Source organism: Poecilia reticulata, linkage group LG16 (assembly GCF_000633615.1).
Source record: "Poecilia reticulata strain Guanapo linkage group LG16, Guppy_female_1.0+MT, whole genome shotgun sequence".
Classification (NCBI taxonomy): Eukaryota; Metazoa; Chordata; class Actinopteri; order Cyprinodontiformes; family Poeciliidae; genus Poecilia; species Poecilia reticulata.
Window position 1 is genome coordinate 28,910,781 of NC_024346.1, and position 27,227 is coordinate 28,938,007.

General features: G+C 39.4%; 1 protein-coding gene across 3 annotated transcripts in view; it reads right to left on the reverse strand.

Annotated features, from left to right (window-relative positions):
- Positions 1–25,814, reverse strand: part of spire1b (spire-type actin nucleation factor 1b) — a 38,830-nt gene extending 13,016 nt beyond the window's left edge. Inside the window, exons 1-9 of one of the 3 annotated variants that reach the window (XM_008431789.2) lie at positions 25,201–25,814; positions 20,060–20,088; positions 12,573–12,809; positions 10,994–11,119; positions 3,788–3,859; positions 3,460–3,624; positions 2,964–3,050; positions 2,291–2,420; positions 314–355 (exon numbers count right to left, since the gene is read on the reverse strand). In XM_008431789.2, the coding sequence (XP_008430011.1) occupies positions 314–355; positions 2,291–2,420; positions 2,964–3,050; positions 3,460–3,624; positions 3,788–3,859; positions 10,994–11,119; positions 12,573–12,809; positions 20,060–20,088; positions 25,201–25,579 (1,267 nt within the window). In that variant the 5' untranslated portion in view covers positions 25,580–25,814. The remainder of the gene's footprint in view (positions 1–313; positions 356–2,290; positions 2,421–2,963; positions 3,051–3,459; positions 3,625–3,787; positions 3,860–10,993; positions 11,120–12,572; positions 12,810–20,059; positions 20,089–25,200) is intronic. The other 2 variants (XM_008431788.2, XM_008431790.2) reach the window with 2 other exon arrangements.
- Between the last annotated feature and the right edge of the window lie 1,413 nt (positions 25,815–27,227).

A 27,227-nucleotide genomic window follows, 5' to 3' on the forward strand; every position in this document is an offset into this window, starting at 1 on the left:
AAAATTAGTTTCAGTGTATTTGCTCTGCTGCCTGCAGTGTTTGATCCCATAAGGATCCTCTTGCTGATCAGTGTCCCACTTAGCAACAGCTAACCACCACACAGAAGCATGACATGGACTGTGTACGCAGTCAGTACTGAGCATGTGTGTGTGTGTGTGTGTGTGTGTGTGTGTGTGTGTTCATGTGTGTGTGTGTGTGTGTGTGTGTGTGTGTGTGTGTGTGTGTGTGTGAGCTGATAAAGCAGATGAACAGCCACAGCATGGTGGAGAAAATGAGATAAAAAGCCAGGTAAGCAGCAAAGGGAAACGTTACCTGACGCATCAAAACTGAAAGACATGCTAAGAGGCCGAATTACTGCAACGAGAAACAGTCACGGCGCGGGGCGGTTACTGCATGTTAAAGCAGGACTTAACACACACAGGAGAAAGCAATCGGCTTCTTGTTGGCTAATAATGCTGGCAAATATTAATAGGAATATTAACAGCTTTCACATCAAAAAAGGTATTTTCTCTTTTGTGATGGATTTTGTCTGACAGATTCCTGGTAGCTGTGTCCGCCTGTGAGAGCCAGCAAAGCTTACTGTGGCCTCTGCCCAAGTTTTAATCACTTTTTTTTTTTAAAGCTTTGATCCACCAATTTTGTTTGCAGTGATTGCCACAAAATGTTGCACAACAAAATAGTAAGTTGTAGGTATAATCAATCTGTTTCATTACTTTATTTTTTAATGATTCTTTTTAACCACAGTTCAAAAGAAACTTATGATTTTCATTGGTTAATTTTTAGAACATTGTTATTCACTTCCATCAAAGCTGCATCTGTGATAGAAACAAACCTAACTCACTAGCTAGCAAGGGGATATTAGTAGCTAGTTAGCAGTAGCCTCAAGTGATTACAGTGACCATTTTGGGCTTTTTGGCCACACTAACAATTTTGATCGCAGGTGTAAAGGGGCATAACATCTGACCTGAATGTCTTCTGCTCAGCCTTCCTGTTAGCTGCTGAACTCTGTCTCAATTGGGCTTTAGCGGCCTCCTCTGAATTCATTCTTAAAACTCATTGGGAGTAATTTAGGCTAACTATAAGTCTTCTTTCCTAACCAAAACTGTTGCTAGCACTTAGTTGTGATACGCTCACTTATTTGTAAAAAGGCAAATTTTTTTGGTTGTCGAACTAAATCAGGTTGAAAATTGCGTGACTGAATCATCAGACAATGTCTGGATAATTTCTTTGTTTTTATATTCTTCAGAAGCAAAATGCCTCTGTTGTTATTTATTATTATTTACAAATAATACAACAGTTTCTAAGACTTTGATTTTTGAATGTAAAATTTTAATATTCTTCATGTTTTTGCTAAATTAAAGGAATAAGCCTTGTTGAAGGAAAGGCTAGCTGGTCTCATTAGCAGCAGACCAGAAAAAAAAAGTTGATAGGTGTAAAATATTTACCTTAAGGAACAATAAGGAAGGCTTGATGCAGCACAGTTTTTTTTTCAGTATGCGGCTACACATAAGAGGCCGACGCAGTAACTATGAATTTGTCTTTATGATTAAAACAAAGACACTCAGCATTATTTTCTGTCCCACCTTCATTTTATGACAAACTGTTTAAATCTGCAGTATGTAACTTTTATTAAAAAAATATTTTTATATATATTTGTTGAAACTGTCTCTATTACGTGACAGTATATAATGAGACACATAATATGTGAAAAAAAAAAATTGAGCTCCTCTTTGCGAATTCTACAGCTAATTAGCATGGCCACAGATGACGGCAAATAATGGTGAGTTGTTTCTCTGCCATTAGCACATGTAGCAGTGCATTCACAAGGTTATTTGACAGCGTCAAGACCCTCCTCCTAGCTCTGATTGGTCTGCATTTCTTCAGGTGGCAGTAGCAGCACATGAAGCAGGTGGAAGAGATCAATCTTTTCACAGATTATCTGTCTTATACTACACTGTCACAACATGGTGACATTTTTTAAAAATATGTAAAAAACCATAAATTTTTAAATAAAAGTTACATATTGCAGCTTTAATGCAGAGAACATTAATAAGCATCAGCAGCCACACAGACATAAAATATTAGGAAGCAGTGGCTACAACAGCAAAGAGCAGAGAGAAATATTAGTGATATAGAGCACAAAATGAACTGAAATAGCTCCAAGCAATAAGGCTGAAGCGCACTGCATGTGATCAGCTTAAACATTTTAATGTGAACTATATTTATATGCTGTGTGGAGTGTGCGTGTTTGTGCTGCATCATTAATAAATACATGACGAGTCTCCTTACCCAGCCGTCCTCTGCGGATCTCGTCGGGTGAAACCGGGCGAAGCTTCCTCTCAGCCTTGATCTCCTCCAGGATGCGCTCATGAAGGGTCGGAGGAGGCTGAGCCTGAGGCTTCAGCTTACGAGCCGACACCTGGGACAAGGTAAGATAGAGTGGAATGGGAAAAAAATAAAATACAACACTGACATGAAGGGCGTATGGCCTCCAGGCAGAGGAGTTACCTCTCTCCAGCTTCATGAATTAAATGATCTCCATAACAGCATCTGCTGGTCTTGCTGTCAGATTTTTATCAGCAGAAGGAAGACCGTAGCTTTTCACTGACTACAAATATCAGTATCAGTCTATGTTTGTTGCGTACAAATGAAATCTGTTCTATTCAAATTATAGATTGTTTTCTTTATTTATAGTGAGAGATTACGCTGTGGCAGAAAAAGATGAATTTGTCAAAGCTTTTTACACCTCTTTACCAAGGTTGTCAATAAATGCGCCTGGTAAGTTATAATCAAATCCTCTCAGCATGGGACGTCTGTGGCTGTGGGCCAAGAAGCCACTTGTGCTGGACGGAGCTGTTCCACATGAACGCTCACCGTTTCCTACAGATAAAGACCGATCTGTGCTTCCTCACAAGGATTCTTGTGTTTTGTGCTGAAGTCTGAAGCACTTCCTTTTACTCACAGGATTAAGTGGCGGTCTGGACCTGATGAACTCCAGGATGACTTCATGAGCGCTTTTCTTTAACCTCGGTGGGATGTCTCCATTAACCTGACGGAACAAAGCAGACCCACACGCTAACCAAACCCATCGTGTTATAAAGAAACTTATTTATAGGCAACAAACCAAAAAATAAGAACCAGGAAAAGGCCCCCATTGGTTGCACCAAGGCTGAATGTTTTGCTGATTCTCAAAGAAATGAACCAATAAGGATGTATCAACACCAACCCTGTTTACTCTGCTTTAATCAAACTTGTTTGAACTCTTAACGGACCAGGGTTCACTTTTTGGTGTGTGTCAGAGTTTGATTACAGATTCAACACAAACTGAACCAAACCTTCTAGGCAAATGAACTATAGTTTGATTAAAGCGGACTAAACAGGGCTGGTGTGAATGCACCACAAGAGGCATGTCTGCAGGGTTAATCTCCAGGATTGTTAAAGTTTACTTCAGGACTAACCATGACTTTGCGCAGCTTGTAGCGTTTGGACCTGATGTCGTCCATGAGCATCTCATACGGAGTGAGCTGGTACTCAATTGGCAGAGGGTTGTACTGACGCTCCTGCACCTTCTTCAGCTTCACTCCTTCACGCAGGTCCCTCATCACCTGAACCCAGAATCGAGCCTGGCAGAGAGAGCAAACATTTGTTCCATTAGTTTCTGTCCAGCATGTCAGGCCGTGTAAATGTCATATTTTTGGATGCAGAGCCATAATTTAGAATGATAAAGATAATATAAATCTGAGGTATGGATAATATAAATCTGAGGTAAGAAGTGTGGTTTCCCACCCAGTCGGCGTTCTGCAGCTCATTGAGGTCTCGGACGGGCTCCTCTGAGGTCTCCTCCATCTTTCGGAGGTTCTGTTGAAGGATGAGAAATGATTACTGTGATCACAGTTCTGAATCCACTCAGGACAGGCTGGTCTTTACCCCTCAGGAGGCAACATGTATCCTGATTTCTGTTAATAAAAGAAGGCTAAGAGGAGCTTTGATGAATACAAAGCTCATCAAAAATGCTGTCTTTATATTTTTATACCAAAGAGTTCAGGAAAAAGTGCCTTTAATTTGAGAAAATTTGTTCAATGGGAAAAAAATACCACATTACAAAATTATCGGTGGCACAAAATAAATGTATTTTTTACAATTCAGAGTTTCTAGAAACATCTGAAAAGCAATCTTTGACTTTCTGTTTCCATGATGTGACGTGAAAGTCCATTTTATTTGGCCACTAAGTTGAATAGGGATCTTTATTTATTTTATAAACACTCAAAGTAAGCAGGAAATAAACCAGGTAAAAAATAAAAAATAAATAAATAAATTCTCCAAAGTTCACTGTTGGAGATCTGCAGCAAACAGTGGCACCTTGGGGTCACCAGGTCTCCACAGCAACCATGAGACGCTATCTAAATCACAACAAGAATAAATATTTCTATCCCTTCATTACAAAAACAAACCAAAAAAACGTGAAGTTTGCTAAAGTACTGGAAATTTATCTGGTAAAGTATGGAGAGGTATCTATGAAGTTGGGCGCCTGTTTCTCTTCTAAATTTAGAAATAGCAATAGTTCTAAAGCTAGATTTTAGTTTTAGAGCTAAAACAAAATTGTGACGCAGAAATATTTGTTCAGTCGAATAATGACCCAAAAAATATGGCGGAACCAATGCAGAACTGGTTAACTAGAGAAGCACTGGACCACAGGAGAGGAGCCGAGACCAAGTATTACAGAAGAAGACTCAGTGGTGTTCCACTGGTAAAACAGGGAAAGGATATTTTTTATTCAAATGTTGTTGAATTGATTCTATGCACTTAAATTAAAGGTTAAAAGCATGTTGTGTAGTTTGCACAGATACAATTGAAGTGTATTTATGATGTAATTAGAATTTCACCCTTTCATGTAATTTGTGTTTGACTTGGATGAACGAAGTTCTCACGTGACAGCAGAAATGATCCAACCAGTCAGACTGAGAGGTGTGTGTATTTTCAAGCTGCCGCAGCCTGAAATGGTTTCTGCCAAGCATCAATCTCTCCCATCTGGATGAGTCCTGACATCCAAAGCTGTCTGCTCAGTTCACTGCTGATCTCAATGTGAGGATGCTTTTTATGGCAACGTTTCCTCGGTTTGTACTGTTTTAATGCAGCTTCTTTTATTACAGCTTAGTGTGTGCTTTATAATTCCCTAGTGTTTCCTTTCCCGTGATGTCTTAAATAATAGAGCAACAAATTACTCCTTTTATGACTTTTTGTTACAGTTTTCATGGCTTATAAGGACACAAAGCCATCAAAAATCCAATTTAGTAATTGCGCTGTTTCCATTAAATAAGAAATTAAGTTAAAATTATACGCGCATAAGCATATTCAAGTCATTACAAGTCATATCAGCAACGAACCTAAACGGTCACATGAGATGTATCCATAATTCAGCATTGCTGCGTTTTGGGGAAACTGTAGTTGGTGAAGAGTTATAGATTCAACACATTCGAATGACACACAAGTTTTTAAGAAGTGTGTGATACTGTGAGAGCGCTGGTGGAGCCAGCTGTACAATGTCCAAAAAATCCCCCATCACTCTATCACTACTTCCTGTTGTCTTTGTTGTTTTCGCCGGCTGTTGTTCACGCAATTCGTGTGAAGCGAGAAAAAGTGTTTCCATTGCAGTTTTGTGAAATACATTTATTTAAATACTGCAGAAAATCCACCTCACATGGTGCTAAAACTTTTCATCAAAAAACGCGAGTTCTGCCACAAGCATTCCTTTGAGGACATTTATGATGTTGATTTGGTCCAAAATGAAAATGAGTTTGACACCCCTGTATTAAAGTTATATATTAACTACTGTATTTTTAATCTGTTAACCTAACATGATATGTGCCGGACTATTCCTTTAACAATGTAACTTTGGGACGTTTAACACACAGACTAAAGTAACACAGGAGTGCTGTGCTCAGGAGGAAACAGTTCTGAATGCACAATTGAATGATGAAAGAAAATTATTCTAAATTGCTGATCACATGTCAGCACTATTTGTGACACTTTTTTTTTTTTACAAATTTCCATCCATGTTGAAAAACTTTATTTCTTCTGAACTTCTTATAGTTTTCTTCTCTTTCTTAACCTTCATGTTGAATTTGGAAAATGTGGACTAGCTGTTTAATGAGTCAGGTCTCTGGATACTTGCTCTAAAACACCTTCGAAATCATTAGTAAAAGATCAATGTGCTTTAAAATCCACTTGTGAAAACACCAAATAGTGCTAGTAAGTGTTCACCAGAGGGATAAAAGAGCAGAGTAAGTTGCGGTGACATCCAGCTGCCTCCGTGTTTCCAGACAGTCAACAGTTCAGTTGGCTCACCTCTGTCTTCCTGACATTTATGTGAACTTGCGCGGCGGGCGGCCATTACGGTGTTGTAAAATACTGTCAACATGACAGTGGTTCTGTGGGAAACACGGAGCTGATCTGCATTCCTCACTGCCTGCTCCGTTTCCAACAGGAGAGGTCACTGTTTGTGTGCGCATTCATGTGCGAAAGAGAGAAAATGAGGCCGAGAAACGTGTGAGAGAATTCTAAAACAGTAGGGCAGACATCCAAAGCGTTGCCTCCGGTTAATATTTGTGGAGAGGAATTGTTCTGGTCACAAAACAACACAGAAGTGGTCGGTAAGGAAGTCACAAGGGGCTGCACAGATGACTGCAGAGTAAAAAGCAGAAAACAAGGCCAGGAAACATACCAGGAAACAGCCGACTCCACCGGCGGATCATAAAATGTCCAAGCATCATATCAAAACATACCTATAATTATATCTATTCAAGAAGGAACCAAAACAGAGACCAGCTTCATTTCTTCAGACCTGAACAAAGAGAATGCAGTCACTAAAAGGCAGTAGATTGCATACTTGGTATGAAGATCTGAATTAATTAGGCCCGAGCAGCTAAGCGCTGTGAAGGCCTATTGTAATCGCAGGATTTCTTATTCTTGTTTTTATTTTTCCGACACTTCGCGGGGCTGTTTGGGGGCTTTATCCTATTCAAAACCTCACCAAACGTAACCCAAAATTGTCCCCCAACAAAAATTTTCGGATTCTGGTAGAATTTTAAGTGGGCGTGGCCAAACGGCTCTACAGCGCCCCCCCTAAAGTGAGTTGGGGGAAACCGTAGGACGTAGAGATCTGAAATTTGGTATGTAGGTAGATCTCTCCAAATCAAGAGAAAAAGTCTCTTGGAGGTACCCCCTAAAATGCTCAGGGAGGCGGCCATTTTGGGTCAAAGGTCAAATTTTGGCCATTTTTCCATTTTACTCGTCAAACTTTAACAAACTCCTCCTAGGCATTTTCACCTATCGGCTTCATTTTTGGTCAGGATGTAGTTAAGGGGTGTGGCATTAAAAGTTATCAAAATGGTGAGTTTTCGTACATGCTGAGGGGGCATTCCGGGGCGCCAAAGTTGGCGTACTCGCCAAAGAAAACCAACAGCTACAACTTTCACATAGAAAGGTCAATTGGCACCAAACTTGGTATGAGGGATCCTGGTTGAATGCCTGACGATCCTATGTCATCATAGTCTCACTTCACCTAAGCCCGACCCCTCAGTACAAAAAGTGACCTTTTGTTATTGGGAAAAATCCCATTCTGGCTCTCTTAACCTAATCAACATGATCTTGTGTCAGATGACTGATAACAAATTGCTCTCACTTGCTTTAAAGCGCCAACAGTCTCCTGTAGAGGGCATGGCCAAGCCTCAAATCTGGCCATTCGCCATAAAACATCAAGACTGGGGGAACTACGCCAGAGCGTCAGTGGTGGCGAGAGAGTGGGGGTGCAAGAAAACCCGCGGTGGCAAATGGGCCGGAGCTTCGCTTGGCTGTGAGGGCCTCCAACGCCACTTGCGGCTTTAATCTCAGTTTGTAATCTTTTCCACAATTCGTCTACAACGACGAAGAAACAAAAGACGACCAGATATCCAACGGCTTAGTGTTGGCAATCATGCTTATGTACGTGCTGCTGACATCCCTCCCCGTTTGGCAAATACCGTCCTTCAAGCTCAAGAGTGCCTGTGTGTTGCTAATGATGGAAAAACAACCAAGCGTTACAGGAAAACTAACCATTTCTTGAGTTCTCGGCAAACTCGTCTCTGGGGGGTGGGGCTGTGGACAGAAAGGGGGCGGGGCGTGTAAGGTGCGCTCATTCACATTTTCAGTCTAAGACCATGGTTTAGTCAGAACTCCCTACTGCAGCTCCACCAGAGCTCTGTGAGACACTTGAAGCTTGAGAGAGTGTTTTATAATCTAAGCCTGCTTTAAGCCTCCAGAAAACTGCAAACAGCTGAAATGTTGAGTTCCTTTAAATTCAGATTTAAAACCCATTTGTTTAGAGCTGCCTTCGATCAGTAGTGAGTGAAGCAATGATCAACATATTTGATGTGCACCTTATTAATTATTTTTTAAGGTATTAGAGAAAATGTTTCATAATTGATGTCTGTATGATGTTTTTATGATGTAAAGCTTTTGAATTGCTGAAATGTGTTATATGAATAAACTTGACTTGACATAAACTTCTCCCTGACTTTCTCTTGAAGCTGTTTGTGTCGTTCGTCTTTACAATGTTTGCTCTCCAATAAACAGAACAGCCAAACCTCAGTTACTGACTCTGTAGGCAGCTGGCTGCACTAGATTTATCTTGGGGTATCACAGTAAATATAGGGCAACCTTTTTAGATTTTTATTTGTAAAAACAAATTGAAAACTACATGTCATCCGCATCGTAATTATGCACTGCTTTATGTTGGTCTATCACATGAAATCCCAATAAAATGCATTTATGCCTGTGTCTGTAATGTGGCGTAAAATAGAGCAGCATGTTCTTATTTTAAAATGCCACAAAGAAAATTAACGTCTGCGATTTATGTGGCGCTGTAAACACAGCAAAGGTGATTACTTCTGCATACAATTACCGCAGTCTCTGACTTCCCTTCCTGTAAAGCTTCTTTCTCAGCGAGTTATGCAACCGTCCAAATCTCCTTCACTCACTCAGATGCATTACAAGCACTTAAAGGGCAGCGGCGCATGGCAGGAAGGAACCCTCAGGTTCGGCAACTCATGGGCCGATATTTCACCGCACACTCCAAATAGCTCCTGAGGATAAACAAAAGTCTAAGATGACTCTATTTGGGTTGGAGAGTGACAAGGTATGAGGCCTAGTGAAGAAATAAAACCACTGAAACCTGGCAGAGTGGTTAAAAACAGGCACAATGTGAATTTGAAGGGAAAGAGGAAGGTGTCGATAAGGTTTCTGTAATAAAGTACTCCATTGTTAAAGCGGCGATTGTTTGGAAAGACTTAAATGAGCAGAAAGCGTCTCCATGTGACTGTGTAGCTCCGCTGTTACTCACAGATCAGTGTGCGTAATAAGAAACGACTTGCACAGACTATTCAATGTGGAAAGGGAATGTTCTGTGGTTTGTAGGCTAACTGCAAAATTACAAACAGCAAACAACAACAGCAGCCACAGCGTGTGATAGTTTTAATCACAACTAACTGAATCAGGCAGGAAAACTTGACCTTTTGCTGGGATAACAGTCAGCATGTCGCCACTTCATGTTATCTACGTCTGACGTGTGGAAAACGTGCGTGGCCGTAGCATTTTATGTGGCCATCTAGACTCAATAGGGCTGCATGAACAGAACCTTCAAAACAAGAGTTGTGTGCTGAAGTAGTATTTTATCAATCAAATCGAAGCAGTTTTTATTTGCATACCTCCAAATCACATCAATCAATCCCTCCAGTAGTTTGTGATTCTGGCTAAATTTATGCGAAATCCCAAATTTTTTGCGTTGACGTATAATTGAGTTTATTGTAAATTTTCCGTAAAGAAAGTCAAAGACATTGGGTAAGAGTCACCGTTAAACTCCCACCTGTAGGTGGCAATATTCCTTACTTCTTATACCCTGCTGCCTTATTACTTGATGTCTCCGTGATCGATATGACAGGTAGCAAAAAGTGACATTATTGTCACGCATGAGCACAAATATCGTAAAATTTCTTGCAAATATTTCAAAAATTGGTTTACAAATAAGAGATTTTGAGTGCAAAAAACCCCCGAAATACTGGAGGAACTCGTCAGCATGAAAAGATATTCAATATTGTTTAGCTTTAAGAAGTACTTATCGAATGTAGACATATCTATTTATTAATATTTTAACAGTTTGTCAATGAGTATCAATACATTCTGAGAACATTCGTGATCGTGATATGGACCAAATTGAAACCAAGTTTGTCATTCCAGATTTAGAATGTTCAATTTGACTTTTTAGAGAAAGACTTTCTTCTTTTTTTTACTGTTGAAAGTTTAAAAATCACCTAATTTTTACTTCCAAAAAAAAACCTGCAGCTGCCTGAAACAGTAGAAACACTATTATGAAATGAGCATTCCTAAAGATAGTTAAAGTGTATTCCTGCATGTTTTTAGTGATGAATAATACATAAAATAAACAGAAAGGACATAAACAGCAAGTTAAAGCTGTGACTGTTATGTCATGAATAATCTCGGATGAGCTCTCAAGTCTGCGTTCCATTCATTTCTTTCCCTCCAGTCATAGATTTTTGTCTCCATCAGCTGACTGACTGTTTTAGCTCTGACAAGTAGAAGACTCAGCAGCCATTTCACTCTGCCTGGGATGGAAGGAGTTAGGAAGAAGGAAGAATGTCAAAGTTAGACAATTTCCTTGCCTGTGCCTGTAAAATCCGACTACAAATCCTGCAGAAAGTGCAAAAATAAAATAAAATTTAGAAATTTCTGATAGGAAAATATAACCAGATGTTGAGGTTTATTGTTTGGTTAGAGGATAAATAAAGTTAAAACATCAAGTTTTATTAGAGTTTGAAATGATGCACCAATCATTTTCTACTTTTTAATCACCGCTGTAACGTTCGAACGTATCAGAGTTCTCTAACTGCAGCTGATCTTGCAGAACTTCACAACCTCACAGCCGTGGCAATGAAGCCTCACCTCTTTGGCACTCTTGATTTTCTCCAGAAAGGTGCGCAGCTCCCTGGTTTCGGTGTACAGAGCTCGACACACTGCCTGGTAGTGACTCGGAGCGTCCGACACACTGGGAAGATGGGCTGTGCACAGCTGGAAATACAGGGGGATACTTTAAGTGTACAGGTTGGAAAGTCATGCAGGACAAGTATGATGATTTCAGAACTTTATGACATTAATGGTACAAAAAAAACTAACGATGTTCAGGATAGGTTAACTCAGGTTTCTAATTAACTAATCAGTGCATTTGCTTTGCTTAAACCCAAAATTTCCTGACTTTTCTCTCCTTCTCTTCCAGCATCAATATTTAAATAACGCTTTCCATAAATATCAATATATCACAGTTACTACACGCTGCATGCATCAAGTTAAAAGTCCTGAATATCATTATGGTAGCAGAGTGTGAACTCTGATGTTTTGTTTGTTTTTTAAGATAATTTTTTTGTTGCCAAGATCAGATTAGGCTAAGGTTGAGGTTTTGGACAAATGGCCTCACTTTTGAAAAACTAGAAACAAAATCCCTAAAAGCAAATGATAAATAACAACCTCTCTTCTACATACTTTATGGTGAGAATATCTTGAAGAAAATACTGAATTTGGTTCCACTTTTCATCCATAAAAAGTAAAGGTTAATTGCTAATAGTGTAACCTAAGGTTGGTACAGTAGGACAAAAAAATACTGTGAGGTGAGAGATATCAAAACATCTGAGCCAACGTTTTGGACTGACAGCTGGTCAGCCTCCGGGCCGGCCAGCATGTCAGGCACTGTTGATGTATTTGTGGCTTTGTAAGTTCGACCGGCTATTTATCCAAAACAGCATGAGGCCATGTAAGGAAAGAGACGACGACTCACTGCTCCGACGGTCACCACGGATACGCGACTCCAATGGTGGAAGAACATGGCCGCCTGGCAGCGCTGTGGTTCTAATATCTGTGTTTACAGTGTTACACTTTTCCCTCAGTTATTCTTCAACAGTTTCCTTTTTGCAAATGAAAATGGTGAGAAAAATGATTCTCAAAAAACTCTCATCAGGCTTTGAACTTCAAAGATTCAAGAGAAAACACATCCTCAGCAGAAGAATCAGAACTGTCTATATAAGTACCTACCATGTTTTCAGGATTAAAAACTACCATTAAGATACAAAACTTCTGAAAAAATGTTAAAGATGTGCTTGAGAGAATATCGAAAGTAAACATTCATTTACACTTGATATGTTCTCTGACCACTTTACTTAAGATCAAAGACCTCAGCTACAAATTCTAGTGACAACAAGGAAGGTGACTACAGTCAACTGGATGAAGCCCAGCCCACCATATATACAATATCGTATATCACTGGATATGAAAGTTAAACATGTTAATACAATGGAACGACTAAGTGCTAAACTAGAACTGAAAGCTGATAAAAACAGTTTGAAATGTTAACTCAACATTGTTATAAAGTATTTGCTTAAAATTGTAAATAACAGCTACCAAAGCTTTTGCAATGTCCTCCACAAATGAAACCGGTGTATCTGAAACAATTTGGATTCGTTTTGCCGCTGACCTTCAGGATATCTCTGTAGCTGTGAACGCTGCAGATGCTGCCACAGCTGTCGTCCGTTTCGTCCTCTTCCTCTGTGGCCTCGTAGCCTTCGTCCAGGCAGGCCTCCTTCTCGGCCTCGGCTGAGTTGGTCATGAGGTCGATGAGCTGCTCCAGCGGAGGACTGAGTTCCCTCTCCTCGTTTTCCTTCAGACCGAAGTCCAGAGCCTTGTAGATCATGATGCCCAGAGACTCAATGACCTACAGGGGAAGAACACAGCAACACCGCAGGAATGTGTAAAATATTCATCTCCTGGTTTAAATTGCAGAGTGGATATTTCATGTTTTCCCCGGGTTTGTTCCAGGTTCTCTGTCTCACAGTTCAAAACCATGACTCTTAGGTTCCTGGGCGCACGTCTCACCCATAGGATGCATGTCTCAATCCTCAGTCATTCATAGTTGTGTTTTGGTCACTTTCTTGTCATTTATGTTTCAATCCTTCCATTATTATTACTCAGGAGGTTTTCTCATGTTCTGTTTAGCTTTTGTTTTATAGGCCTTGCCTTGTTCATCCCTCTGTATTTAATCTTGTTTTCTGTTCTTTGTGCTTTTTAACATTGTTCTCTTTGATTGGTGTTATTCTATTCCCCTTGATTTGTTACTTTAAGTCATAGATTTGCCTCGTTTAGAGATGACAACCTTATATCTGTGAAAATATTTATGAAAAAATTATCATTTAAAAATTACATATTCAATATTAAAATGTAAACAATGATGACTGTACCCCAGCAGAAACAGAATAAACAAATATGTAGTACATACTGACAGATTTTATTTTATTGATCCATGTTACACACATTGCACATCCAAGTAATGTCTCCCCTTTGTTTCTTCCTTTTGTTCGTATGTTTTTTTTGTTTTGTCATGTTTGTTTTGATTTTGTAATTGTAAATGGAAATGCTAAAGATAAGGAACTTTGAAATTGATCATAGACTGGAACTGTGCCCTTGTGGTGATATCAAGCTTTGGTGTAATCTCCTTAATATTTCAACAAATAAAAAAGGAAAATAACCTGGAGTGCCATTATAACTAATTTACATAGTTTTTTTCTCTGTTACAGATAATAAATGATCGATTCAAAATGTAGGATAACCTGTTCTCTAAATAAAACATAGTAAAACAACTATTACTCAGTTTGGAAGTACATTTGTACGCTAGCTTCATTATAGCAGTCTGTCTTGGTGGAATTGAAGAGTCACGGTGGATAAACCAAGTACTGCCAGAGAAGACAAAGGACAAGAGTGAGAAATCACAGATGGGATTATTTTGCAGCCCTAAGCGCTCAGAAATAACTGGGAAGGGAAGCGACAACATATAAAGCACTAATGGAGACAAATGGCAGCGTGAGAAACAGTGTGCTGCAGTGACAGAGTAAAATATTAAAGAGCTTTTATGTTGTGAATACGCCAGAAGGCAGTTTTTAATAAAGTGGTGAATAATGGCTTGAAAACAAGCTGATTTACCGGTGAGGCCAAAGACAAAGGTGAGACATCAAGGGAAGGAACGATCATAACAAGCACTGGTGTGAGTGTTTGTGTGGGTGAGTGTGTGTATGTGGGCGTAAAGGTCAAAGGCAAAGCAAGGGGGAAGGAGTCATGTGAGCTCTTTTTTCCAATCACTACATCCCAGCTGGGTTTCCTCAGGGGGAAATCAACACAAAGATGACAGCATGATAGATTTGGCAGCTTGTGCTACCCTGCCCACAGCAGTGAATGGTGCTTAGTGATGGGCAACTAGATTTTCAGACTCCTGTCTCTTATCTGTTCTTTTCCTCAGCCGCTCCAAATCCTTTTTGATGGTTCTGAGACTCAAGTTCGAACCAACTGCAAAGGATGTAAGGGCAAATCCTCGTGACTGCAAACATTCAACCTGAAATTCTTCCCCTACTGGTTCCCAGGCTCACAAGCGACCAAGCGGAATGATGGGATGGAAAGGAGGAAGGGGTGAAGGAAAAAAGAAAGACAACAAGAATAAAAAGGGGGGTGGGGGGGAATTGGGATGTTAACCAAAGGGGATTTGGCATGGCTGCAGATTAGCAGAGGCAGCAACGTCCATCATGACAAGGAAGAACCAGATCAAACAGCTTGGGTTTAAGACATCTTTCTATCAGATATGGTTTTTGATTTCAGGACTATTCCAAAATTCATCTTTATCCCAAAGTTCTCTAAAAAGACTATACAACAGATTACCTTTTGTTCTGACTAAAACAACATGGAAAAGTTGCCACCATCTTGCTATTACTCTCTTCTAGTGCGTTTCATATCACCCACTGTTGGCAACACGTGCTCGGTTCCCCAAACTGGTGGAAACGGGTGTCGGCTCTCAAGAAAGCACCAAAGTTCAAACTTCTTACTGTCAATGTCTTATTTATATGTTTATATGTTTAGTTTAACTGCACATTGGAGACTGGTGAAACACAATTTCAAACTTGTGTTAACCTTGTTACATAGATCTTTGACAATAAAGTACATTTGACTTGACACCTTACAATCACAAAATTCAATGGATTTTACCAAAACAAAACAAAAACATATGAGACCAAAACAAGAGCCTTTTGGTGAATATGCAGAAGGCTGTGAAGAGGGTAACATGAAAACATGACAAAGCAGCAATAGGGCAAGTCTGTAGCTGTTCAAAGCCAGCTGACGTAAACCCCCCAAAAATCTTGTACTAGTGGTAACTGCAGCAAAAGATTGTTCCACAAAGTATTGGCATAGAGGGGAGCCGAATACAATCAGAGCTATCTTTACAGTTTTACTTCTCTGATGATTCATTTAATAAAGTGTTTTTTGTTAGGTTTGTTTGCTCTACTTTGGAAAAAAATGAGCATAGTTTATTAATTTGTTTTATTGTTATTTTACTATTTCTAGTAATCAATTAATCTATTGTTTATTCTGATGACTAATCGAATAATTGGATAAAAAAAACTGGCACATTGTGAAAATTCTTCTTTCATCCATTTAAGCAGGGCTGCAACTAATGATTATTTTAGGCGATTGATTAACCTATCGATTATTTTTGACGATTAATTGATTAATCAGTAAAAACAAATAGCACATGCTGCAGATATATTAATATCAGAAATAAATTAAAAGACGCAAACAAACAAATAATTTAATTCCTTTTTTAAACAAGAAAATAAACATTTTATTGTCTAAAATACAATGTAAATACCACACGTCATTTGTAGCAAAGGATTCACCTGCAGCTAAAACAAACTTCTAACTTCACCATATAACAGCTGATCAGCGTAGGGTGGATCTGGTGATTATTTTTTGGATTAATAATTGGAGAGCAAAATATGCTTAAAAGGAGGGTTGTTTTTTTTTTTAACACAACTTGAACCAGGTGAACCTTAAACAGCTGTTGTTCCTTCAGCATGTTTTAGAGTCTGTAAACTGTAGCTAACAATTAATCAATTACTAAATTAGTTGATAGCTATTTCGATAAAATCCGATTAATCGTTTCAGCCCTCTTACAAATGCATGCCAAGCAGATACTTGTCTGTGAAGTGTCAACAGTGTCGGCAACAACATCTCCGCTAAAAACCAGAAACAATAACTGTCACGTATTTCTGATTAAATGAAAAACCGATTAATAAAAATATGCAGATTAGTTTTTCTTCATTAATAAACAGAAGCTTTAGTGATTACCAAACAAAGGGCCTTATGTACCCCCACTGCATCCGTGAACCCAGCTCATATGCTACGGAGAGAAAAAAAACCCACATCATCTGACATGCAGCATCACTTTGCATGTGTTCATGCTGTTTTAAACCATGTGCAGATAATGTGTGTCAGCTCGGTCTAAACAGGTCTTCCTGTTCATCCAGCTTTGGGTGGATTCCACACTCTCTGCCAGCCAAATGCCTTCAGCGCTGTCAAGCATCGAGCAACTCCGCCGACTTGCCAGCGTAGTTTTCGTCAGTCATTCCGCCACGAAAGAGGCATTGTGAGAACTGATTTCTGGTGCAAAGCTGCTTAGTGGGGATTTGTCTATGCAATTTCACATTCACTGCTTCTCCAGCGCGGTGGAAGCGCGTGCGCCCAAGTTATTTACCGGCTGCCCATCTGTTAGGCAGAAGTTCTTTATCTAGATTCAACCGGAAGGTTTCTGTACACTGTCCATGCGGAACCAGGAAGAGACAATAAAAGTTATGAATTTGTCATATTCTCTGTTGACTGGACAGAGATGCAAGCGATTTTAAGGTGTATTTGCCCGTTGTAATGCTGCTGCAGAATGTTGACTCTAATCTTGATTTTACATTCTTAAAATGTCCATAAAAAATGACCGCCGCAAACACCAATAAATAATTTCAGAAGCAATTAACACAGACTTTACAAGCACATTGGAAGTAAGACAGATTTATGACGCCTTTTAATTAGTTTAATTTTATTTCACCCATTGCTCTTATTGAGCAGGAGGCCCTAGTGGGTGAGATTCCTAACCAGTTAATCAGAAATACCAGCTGGGGCTCTAATTACAAGGAAGAAATGTCCGTACCCCTTATCCTAATAACTTATGCCTCGTAAAAAAAATAAATAAATCAGCAGATAAGCTTGCACAGTGGCGCAGTTGGTAGCACTGTTGCCTTTCAGCAAGAAGGTTCTGGGTTCGATTCCCGGTCTTTCTGCATGGAGTTTGCATGTTCTCTCTGTGCATGCGTGGGTTTTCTCCGGGTTCTCCGGTTTCCTCCCACAGTCCAAAAACATACATGTCAGGTTAATTGGTCTGTCTAAATTGTCCCTAGGTTTGAGTGTGTGTGTGTGTGTGTCCTATCTGTCTCTGTGTTGCCCTGTGACAGACTGGCGACCTGTCCAGGGTGACCCCGCCTCTCGCCCGGAACGTAAGCTGGAGATGGGCACCAGCAACCCTCCCGACCCCACTAAAGGACAAGGGTGTAAGACAATGGATGGCTGGATGAAGCTTGTGGTAAATAAAACCACCATGTGCTATATTAAAAGTTTATTCAATTTAATCACTGGGGTTGTTTTTCCTATCACTTAGAGTTTGGCTTTTCCTGGTCAAGTTTTGGTTTGGATTTAAAAACATTTTGAAAGTTTAGATAATTAAAAAAAAAAGAAAAAGTAACAAGATTTAAATTAAGTACACCGTTCTTTCTACTGCAACTATAATGACATACTGAGTGCATAACAAAGCTCAGTTTTTTTCACTATTGATAGTGAAAACTCAAAGTTTAATTCAAAGTAACTGACCAGGAAAGCAGAAGGTTAACTTATTTTGGTTATTTTATTTAATGTTTTAGGAAACAAGTTTAAATTTCCCATAAATCTGCTGGTTTTAGAAAGCTTGCTTAGAAAAGCCACTGTTTTAGATGAATTACATTTTGTATAAAGAAAATGAATGAACTGTTATAAAATAACATTAATTTGTCTTTACTAGGCATGTCAGTCAAGAAGGTATACAGGTCCTTCTCAAAAAAATAGCATATTTTGTGATAAAAGTTAATTATTTTCCATAATGTACTGATAAAAACTAAACTGTCATATTTTAGATTCATTGCACACCAACTGGAATATTTCAGGTCTTTTATTGTTTTAATACTGATGATTTTGGCATACAGCTCATGAAAACCCAAAATCCCTGTCTCAAAAAATTTGCATATTTCATCCGACCAATAAAAGAAAAGTGTTTTAATACCAAAAAGTCAACCTTCAAATAATTATGTTCAGTTATGCACTCAATACTTGGTCAGGAATCCTTCTGCAGCCTTCAAGGCAGCGTGGCATGGAGGCAATCAGCCTGTGGCACTGCTGAGGTGTTATGGAGCCCAGGATGCTTTGATAGCAGCCTTAAGCTCATCCAGAATGTTGGGTCTTGCGTCTCTCAACTTTCTCTTCACAATATCCCACAGATTCTTTATGGGGTTCAGGTCAGGAGAGTTGGCAGGCCAATTGAGCACAGTAATACCATGGTCAGTAATACCAGTGGTTTTGGCACTGTGAGCAGGTACCAGGTTGTGTTGAAAAATTAAATCTTCATCTCCATAAAGTTTTTCAGCAGATGGAAGCATGAAGTGCTCCAAAATCTCCTGATAGCTGCTGCATTGACCTGCCCTTGATAAAACACAGTGGACCAACACCAGCAGCTCCCCAGACCATCACTGACTGTGGGTACTTGACACTGGACTTCTGGCTCTTTGGCATTTCCTTCTCCCCAGTCTTCCTCCAGACTGTGACACCTTGATTTCCAAATGACATGCAAAATTTGCTTTCATTCGAAAAAAGTACTTTGGACCGCTGAGCAACAGTCCAGTGCTGCTTCTCTGTAGCCCAGGTCAGGCGCTTCTGACCTGGGCTGTTTCTGGTTCAAAAGTGGCTTGACCTTTGACCTGGGGAATGCAGCACCTGAAGCCCATTTCCTGAACACCCCTGTGCACGGTGGATCTGGATGTTTCTACTCCGGACTGAGTCTACCGCTTCCCCCAAGGTCTGGAATCGGTCCTTCTCCACAATCTTCCTCAGGGTCCGGTCMCCTCTTCTCGTTGTGCAGCGTTTTCTGCCACACTTTTTGCTTCCCACTGAGGTGCCTTGATACAGCACTCTGGGAACAGCCTATTCGTTCAGAAATTTCTGTGTCTCACCCTCTAGCTTGAGGGTGTCRATGATGRCCTTCTGGACAGCAGTCAGGTCATCAGTCTTACCCATGATTGCGGTTTTGAGTAATGAACCAGGCTGGGAGTTTTTAAAAGCCTCAGGAATCTTTTGCAGGTGTTTAGAGTTACTTTGTTGATTCAGATGATGAGGTTAACTGCTTGTTCAGAGAACCTTTTCATGATATGCTAATTTTTTGAGACAGGGATTTTGGGTTTTCATGAGCTGTATGCCAAAATCATCAGTATTAAAACAATAAAAGACCTGAAATATTTCAGTTGGTGTGTAAATAAACTGAAATATATGACAGTTTAATTTTTATCATTACATTGTGGAAAATAATGAACTTTATCACAATATGCTAATTTTTTTTAGAAGGACCTGTATTTTCCAGTTATATACTCCAAATTCTATATGAGCACTTTTTTTCCTGGAGACTGGAGGGCAAATTCATAAAAGTTTCATTTTAGTCTTTCAGTAGACATAAAATTATTTATTACATAGATGCAGTGCAAACATTTCTCCTATTCCTAATTCAGCTGCTCCTGTTGAGTATGTAACCAGCAAATGCACTTGCTACTTAATACTCTGCAGTGTCAATATAATGGAAATTATGCCATTAGTGGTTAAGGCAGCAATTTAAAATATCTCTCAACAGCCACACACTTATCATTTCACACATTTATCTTTTCAACATCCCATTGTTCCTTTTACAGCCCATAGCAGATACTGCAAAACTTCAAAAACTAATACATTCGCATAATACTGACCAAACTTCTGTAGGTACATGAGGGTGTAGGAATATATTTCCAGCAGGATAACAGAAAAGTTACTCACCTCAGTTGTTGTGGAAGGGCTGTATTTACCTGCAGGGAAAACAAGAAAGCCATGTAAGCTCAAACCCAAATAAAAACTCACAGCAAGAAAGCCAACACTGGGTGGTCACTGAATTATTCATGAAAGCATATCTACAACAGCTTTAGGCAGATTCCATTGTGTTTGAAACAATTATTTGCTAGTTTAGCATGAATAAATTTACTGTTATAGAGCTAATGAGCACCAATAGCCAAAAAAAGATAAGCTTCTTCAAACACATTGATATTAGCTTGTATTGCTAGCTAGCTAGCAGTTGGCCCAGTCACTGAGCATACTGATTTGCAAGTCCACTGGTTTTGCTTTTCTTAACAGAAATGTCTTATAAAAGAATAGTGAACATTTTTGAACTCTCAATCTGGAAATAAATAATAAGTACAAGTCTTTACTAACACGGTGGTTCACATGACTTTAAAGTTGGAACTACTACCAGAAAATGACACCAAACCTAACATAAATGCTCCAGGTTCGAGTTTGCAAATCACTGTGCTCAATGAATTCTGGGCTAACTAGCTAGCTGGCAATAAAAGCTAGCAATGTATTTCATTGCATTTTGTCATTTTAAAACAAGGCAATGTGTTTTCTAAGAGTGGCTGTTATTAAAGATGTATAAATAAAAATATCACAATTTTCCAGCAGATATCAAAACTTTATACATGCAAGATGGCCATTTTCGATTTTGAGATTATGGCTGAGGTCTGTCTTAACTCAAATTTTCAGGACATTTCTATTCATTTTTCCAACTTATATTCCAACTTCTCAGTAAAGATGGAGTCCATTTTCAGATTGCATTCTTCAACCAAACATGCAGTGCAGATTAAATTTCATATAATACCCATATTTTAATGGCTTATTTTTAAACACATTATTAGTGCAAATTGAAAAGGGAGCCAGGATTTTTATTGTCATACCATTTCACAATTGCTTGCTTATGGTACAAAATTTGAACTCAGGTCCCAGATGAAGAAGACTAATAAATAATAGTGTCTGTACTCCATGTGTGTAAGTAAATAAATTTAAGAAAAGGAAAAGAAAAGAGAAAAGTGCTTAAAGTTATTCTGTTTATTGGCAGTTCAAGTAAACGAACCGCTAAAATTTTTTTATGTTGTTAATTCTAGTGCATTTTTTTATGCTTCTCATTAAACTCCTTCAGTCAAACCTCCCTGCTTTGTTCATGTCTTTGTGCAAACTAGACCTGCTTTATTTGTTCACATTTCTTTCTTTCTAATCATTTCATCAGTTTGAGTTGCATGTGATCCGTGATGCAACTCTTTCCAAGAACCTTTATGGAATGAATGTTCCTCCTTCAAAAAAAAAGACACTTTAGCAACTTCTCCAGGCTATATCGTTTACTTCATGACCAAACAAGCAGCTGACAGATGTTCCTCTGAACAAATAACTCCTTTGTACAATAACAGACAGTAATGCATCACCACATTGTCAGTGACATCATCAGGACATCATCAACTTGAATCAGCGGATTACAGGCCACACTGCTGTCAGGTGAAGATCTATGTATCTTTGTCTTTAGAAGAAAGTTTATAATACGTTTGCTAAATATTATTTGGATCGACATAACACAAAGTGCATGTGACCATGAAAACTATTTGGTCCCGTTCGGATTTCTTCAGTGTTTGCTTTTTGTCACAGTATAAATGTTTCACATTATCAGAAATTAATATGAACAAGATTAAATACAAAAGGCCCAGTTTGAAAAAGTAAACCACAACTGAATCATGAAAAAACTGTTATTAGCAAAAATGATTGGCCACTCAGCAGCAGAGACCTCAGGAAAGAGTATTTCCTCTCCAAAACACTTGGTAGCAGCAGTGATATATGGTTAGTAATATATTTAGAAATATAAGCATATAGTCATTTCCTTCATGGAAATATGTTTTTTTTAAATCTCTAGTGAATTATTTGGAAAATATAGATGTACTGCTTCAAAGTGGTTTTGGTACAAATGTTTGGTTTATCACATAAGGAAAGATTAGTTTTGATCGCTTTCTTCCTTTAATAAGTAAAACTGTACTTTAAAGCAAACAACAGTATATTTTCTCAAATTATTTCTATTTGATATTAAAAAAATTTAAAACCTAAAATATTTAAGTGGAACAAAACAAGAAGCAAAAGTAAGATAAGAGTGGTATAGGTAATTTTGGCCGACGCCCAGGTCTAAAATATGTCGTTTTGAATATGAACAAAGGTCATCTTAGCAAATAAGAGATTTAAAACTCCTAACAGCACTCTGTATTGGTTTGTCTAATTATGTACACGACTGAGTCTGATTAGCCAAGCTGCTGTGGAGGAAGAACAGCACAGCACTACTGAAGACCATCAATAAGTGGCAATTAGAACATCTACTTGCGCAAGAAACTGAGATTTCACTGATACACGTGAAATGACAAAGTTTACAGATTTTTATGTGATGTTACTCCATCAAAATTTAACTATTTATTAGGAGGAAGACTAGAATATCATGAGGGTGGCGTGAAACAAAGTATCTAAAAAGTGAGAGTCTAGAGATGAAAATATGAATGCAAATTCTGATTGAAAAAAAAACTTAACATGAATGTGTAATGTTGTTGATTACAAAGTAGAGTAAGAGATAGATCCATCCATCCATCCATTATCTTACACTCTTATCACTAGGGAGATTGTGAGGGTGCTGGTGCCTGTCTCCAGCCATCAGTGGGCGAGAGACCGCTGGTGACCACTGGTGACTGCAACTTTGATGAACTGGTGACCTGTCCAGGGTATGCCTATCTACAGAAATTGAAGAACGGCCGAGAAACATTGTTGTATTCTGTCAGCCTGGAAGTGGTTACAGAGCCACTGGGGCTTTGGGACTATAGCCAACAACAGTGAAAGTGGAAAAAAAAAAACAAAAAAAAACATGGAACAGCTGTCAACCTTACCAGGAGTTGCCTGTCTGCCAAAATTACTCCAAGGTTGCACTGACGACTCATTCAGGAGGTCACAAAAAAAGCAGAACTAAGCCTGAAACACTTGTAGTTTGTCTCCAACTTATTAATGCAACAATAAAAATAAAGAAACACCTAGCAACCATTGGAGAGCCCATAAAGGAGTGAAAACCACTTCTGACCAAAAATAGATCAGAGGCCTGTTACATTTCCCCAAGAAATATATTGGACTATCGAGACGACAGTGAAATCTTTTGGAAGGTGTGCATACCGCTACATCAGACTAAAGCAGCATTTTAGGAAATAAATTATCTATCATTAGTCAAACATGGTGGTAATGTGCTGGTGTGAGACTGTTTTACTTCAAGACTTGTCCTAATCGATGGAACCATTAATTCTGCAATAGCAGAAAATCCTAAAAGTGAACATCCAGCAGTCAGTTCCTGGTCTTAAGTCAGTGGTCTCAAACTGCGTTCCTCAAGGGCCGGTGTCCTACAACTTTCAGATGTCTCTCTGCTTCAGCACACCTGGGTTCAATATTAGCTCATTAGTAGAGCTCTGAAGAGCTTGACTGCATGCTACTGAGATAGTTTTGCATTTAATTCAATGGACAATGGACAAATCTAAGAATTGCAGGCCTGGAGGGCTGTGGTTTGAAATGATGATTTGGTACACACCAACAAATAAGAAAATGAATGCCTCAAAAACAACTAAATTAAGGTTTTTGGGAGGCCTAGTCAAAGTGGTGTGGCATTTCAAACTCCCTAGTGTGAATATATTAAAACAATTCTCCATAGATTAGTGGGTCATCATTCCTTCTTAGAGCCATTGCTAATGAAATGCTTGAGAGCAGATGGTGCCACAGAGGGTGGCCGAAGCAGTCATTAGGTTCAGAGGGCAATTACTTGTACAGGTTGGCCTGCATCGCTTGTTTTCCCTCAAATAAATTATTTGACACCGCTTTTTGTGTTTACTCAACTCATCTTTATCTAATATTAATATGTGTTTCTTGATCTGAAAACGTGACAAAGAAAAAAACATTAAAAAAAAGAAGAAGAAATCTGCAAGGGAGCAAATACTCCATATGTGACAAAAAAATAAATCTTACACAGGTGTCTATTTTGCATTATTATGCAACAGAGAAACACAACATTGCACTCCCCTCTTCAGTGGTTCCTTCCTCGCATCTAAAAATAGCCCATTCATTCTACTCATATAGACTTACAGGCCAACACTAGCATCATCCTCACAGCTGTGCCTTTCAGATTTGCTAAACCAAGTCGCTTACACAAGACATGAGGCGCATCCATTGAGCCAAAGGCTGCACTGTTAGCTCAGCTGTATGTATATACAGGTTCACAACACATCTCTTGGGCCTTTGGAAGCCATTAAGACTGATGGGCATTTACTTAGCATTCAGTCTAGTCTGCACTCGGGGAACACATAAAAAATGTCTTGTTTTAGTTTGACGAGAGAAAGTAAAGTGTTACTTTGCCCTATCAGAGACACACCCAACATCTACTCACTGCGACTTGTTTGCTTGAAAAACAGTTTTTACCTCAGAAATGTTGTAACATTAATGTACGTGATCACCACGGAAGCATCATTCCGTGTGCCACCTCAATCCTATCAGTTCACCTCTTAATTGCTTCCTCTAATCAGATCAGATGGAAGCATCATGATGATCAGCCTGATCTGATGCGAGGTGGCAAAACTTGCAAGGAGGCTCCTAATAATAACGAGGTGAAGCATGGCGGGAGCACACACGTGGGGAGGATGATGAGAAACAGGCTTGGTGGAAATCAGTGAAAACACACAAGAGTGAGAGCAGCAAGGGTCCGAGATTCCTTTGTGTCAGACCTCAGAAGGAGCAGAGTAATGGAGCCTGATGGCCTCGTGGGTGTTGTTTTCATCCTCACAATGAGCCCAAACTGGGGGGGGGGGAAACAATAAGTAGTGTGAAATAGGTTTTGTGTGAGCCTATTAGCCCAACTTAGGCTTTTCCATATTGATATAGGCCTGCCTGCGCTGTGGTCCTCATGTTCAAACTGCGCCTCATTTCAATAAGCCTGTGATAATACAGGCGACAAGGAAGTGGATTGATTTCGGACAATCTTGAACAGCTGAGCCCTTCATGAATTTTAATTGGGCTGGGTTGTCATGAACAACCGGTTCTTTTACCTTCACAGCCGCGCTGGTCCATTCTCACCGAGCCGTCTTTCTGTATCCTAACATCCCCCGGTCCAGATATCCTCCGCGGAGCTGCCGCCGTCGAGGATGCTCCAGTGGCAGCAGCGCCAGCGGGGCTCCCCTTACCCCGGTGGGTTTTCGCCAGAGTCTGGCAGCACTGGTAACACACCGCCCATGCCTGCTCCTCATTGATGGGCTGGCTGTAGAGCCTCAGTATCTCTTCCAGAGACAGGTCCTCGGCATTCTCCGATGAATTCATCTCGTCATGGTGCTTCCGTTCAGCCCGGCGAGTCGCTGCTGCTGCTGCTGCTGCTGCTGCCGCAGCATCCGTCAGCACTTCGTGGTCCCCGGCGAAGCGCCGCTCCGCCATCCTTTCATTCTCTCAGCGAAGGAGGCCCGAAGACGAGAGCAGGTCCAGGCCGACGTGACAGCGGCAGTCTGGGGGCATTTGTGCTTACTTTCACAAGGCAGCAGAGCTGACTACTAATACAAGAAGAAGGACGGTGACTGTTTCCCCACCCGCTCCTAGGTTTTGCTGTCAGACGTCAGTGGGTGGCGTATATTTTCCCGAGTGTGGGAGTCTGAAAAGCATTTGCCCTATTTTACTTATGACCACGAGGGGGAGTGCTGTCCTGTATACAAAAAAAAAACAAACAAAAAAACTAAAATACATATCCTTTATTATCCCTTTGTGGGGGAATTCAGTGGTGTACCAGCAAGAAACTGACAAGGTATGGAGGAATGCAGTTCACTCAGTTTCAAACAAATATGCAACGGCATAAGATATTAAAAAAGGAAAAAATTTAGGACAGACATTGAAGATGTAACAAATAAAACTTTCAGTGTTTGTAGGAAAACTAAACATAAAGAAGGACTTTTATTATTTAGCATCAAAGTGAGTTCAAAGCAGTAGAAATTCTTTGATTAAAAATGGCTGAAAACCGAATTGCAACATATTTTAACACTGCTAGCCAAGTTAGTTTAACCTCTTGTATTTGTTTTTTAATTGAATAATTTAAAATAAATATCACATTATTTGTGAAAAAGGTTTTGAAATTATTTATCAATGTCATGCTGGTTATGTGTGAAACATTTCCACAAGCAGCAAATGTAGACACAAATGAAGTTTGAACAGTTTATTGAACGTTAATGTTAGAATCCTCCGTCCATTGCGTCTTCTCTCTCCTCGTTGGCCCAGTGCTGTCATCTTGTCTCAGTCATGCTACAGAATCAACACATAATAATTTATTCATTTCTGCCTGAACAAAAGTGGACAGAAGGTGACTTTCTGATCAAATTATCATCATGTCTTCCATTCTCCCTGGTCCTCTTTCTGGTTATGCAGGATGCAGATGTCAAGGGAGCGGCATCCTCTTCCAAGCCTACCATGTGATGTTGGGAGGTCCCTATAGGTGTGGAGTCTTCTGGAAGCAGTAGAGGTTCTTCCTGTTTGTCATCCCGGTGTTCTTTTAAAAAACAACAAAGAAACCAGTACAACTACCTCAGTATCTACATAGAGCTTCACAAAAATCGAAAGCAATGTTTAGAGTGAAAACTGAAATATGAATAAATGATTGTGAATGTAATCCATGTTTGATCTGACTAGATTTATTTAATATTATTGATTATATTAAATTGTTAGATTTTAACATTAGGTTGTGTCAGCTGACAAAATAAATACTGACGGATTAAACAAAAAAGGCAGTTTTGTCACAATATTAGACTCATTTATAAAATAGAACTTTGGAGTTGCTGAATAGAAAAAAAAAGATGAATAAAATATGTGAAACACTTTATCCCATGTAGGGCTGAAACGATTCCTCGAGTGATTCGAGTACCTCGATTATTAAAATTCCTCGAGGAAAATTGACCTGCCTCGAAGCTTCGTTAATTTATGTTTTATCATTTAGCGCACCGTGTTTCAGCCAGAACATTATTTGCGTTGAGCGGAGCTCTGACTTCCGCCTCTGAGTTGTTGACGGAAGCTACGTGTTAGCGGCATAACGTCCAATCTTCAA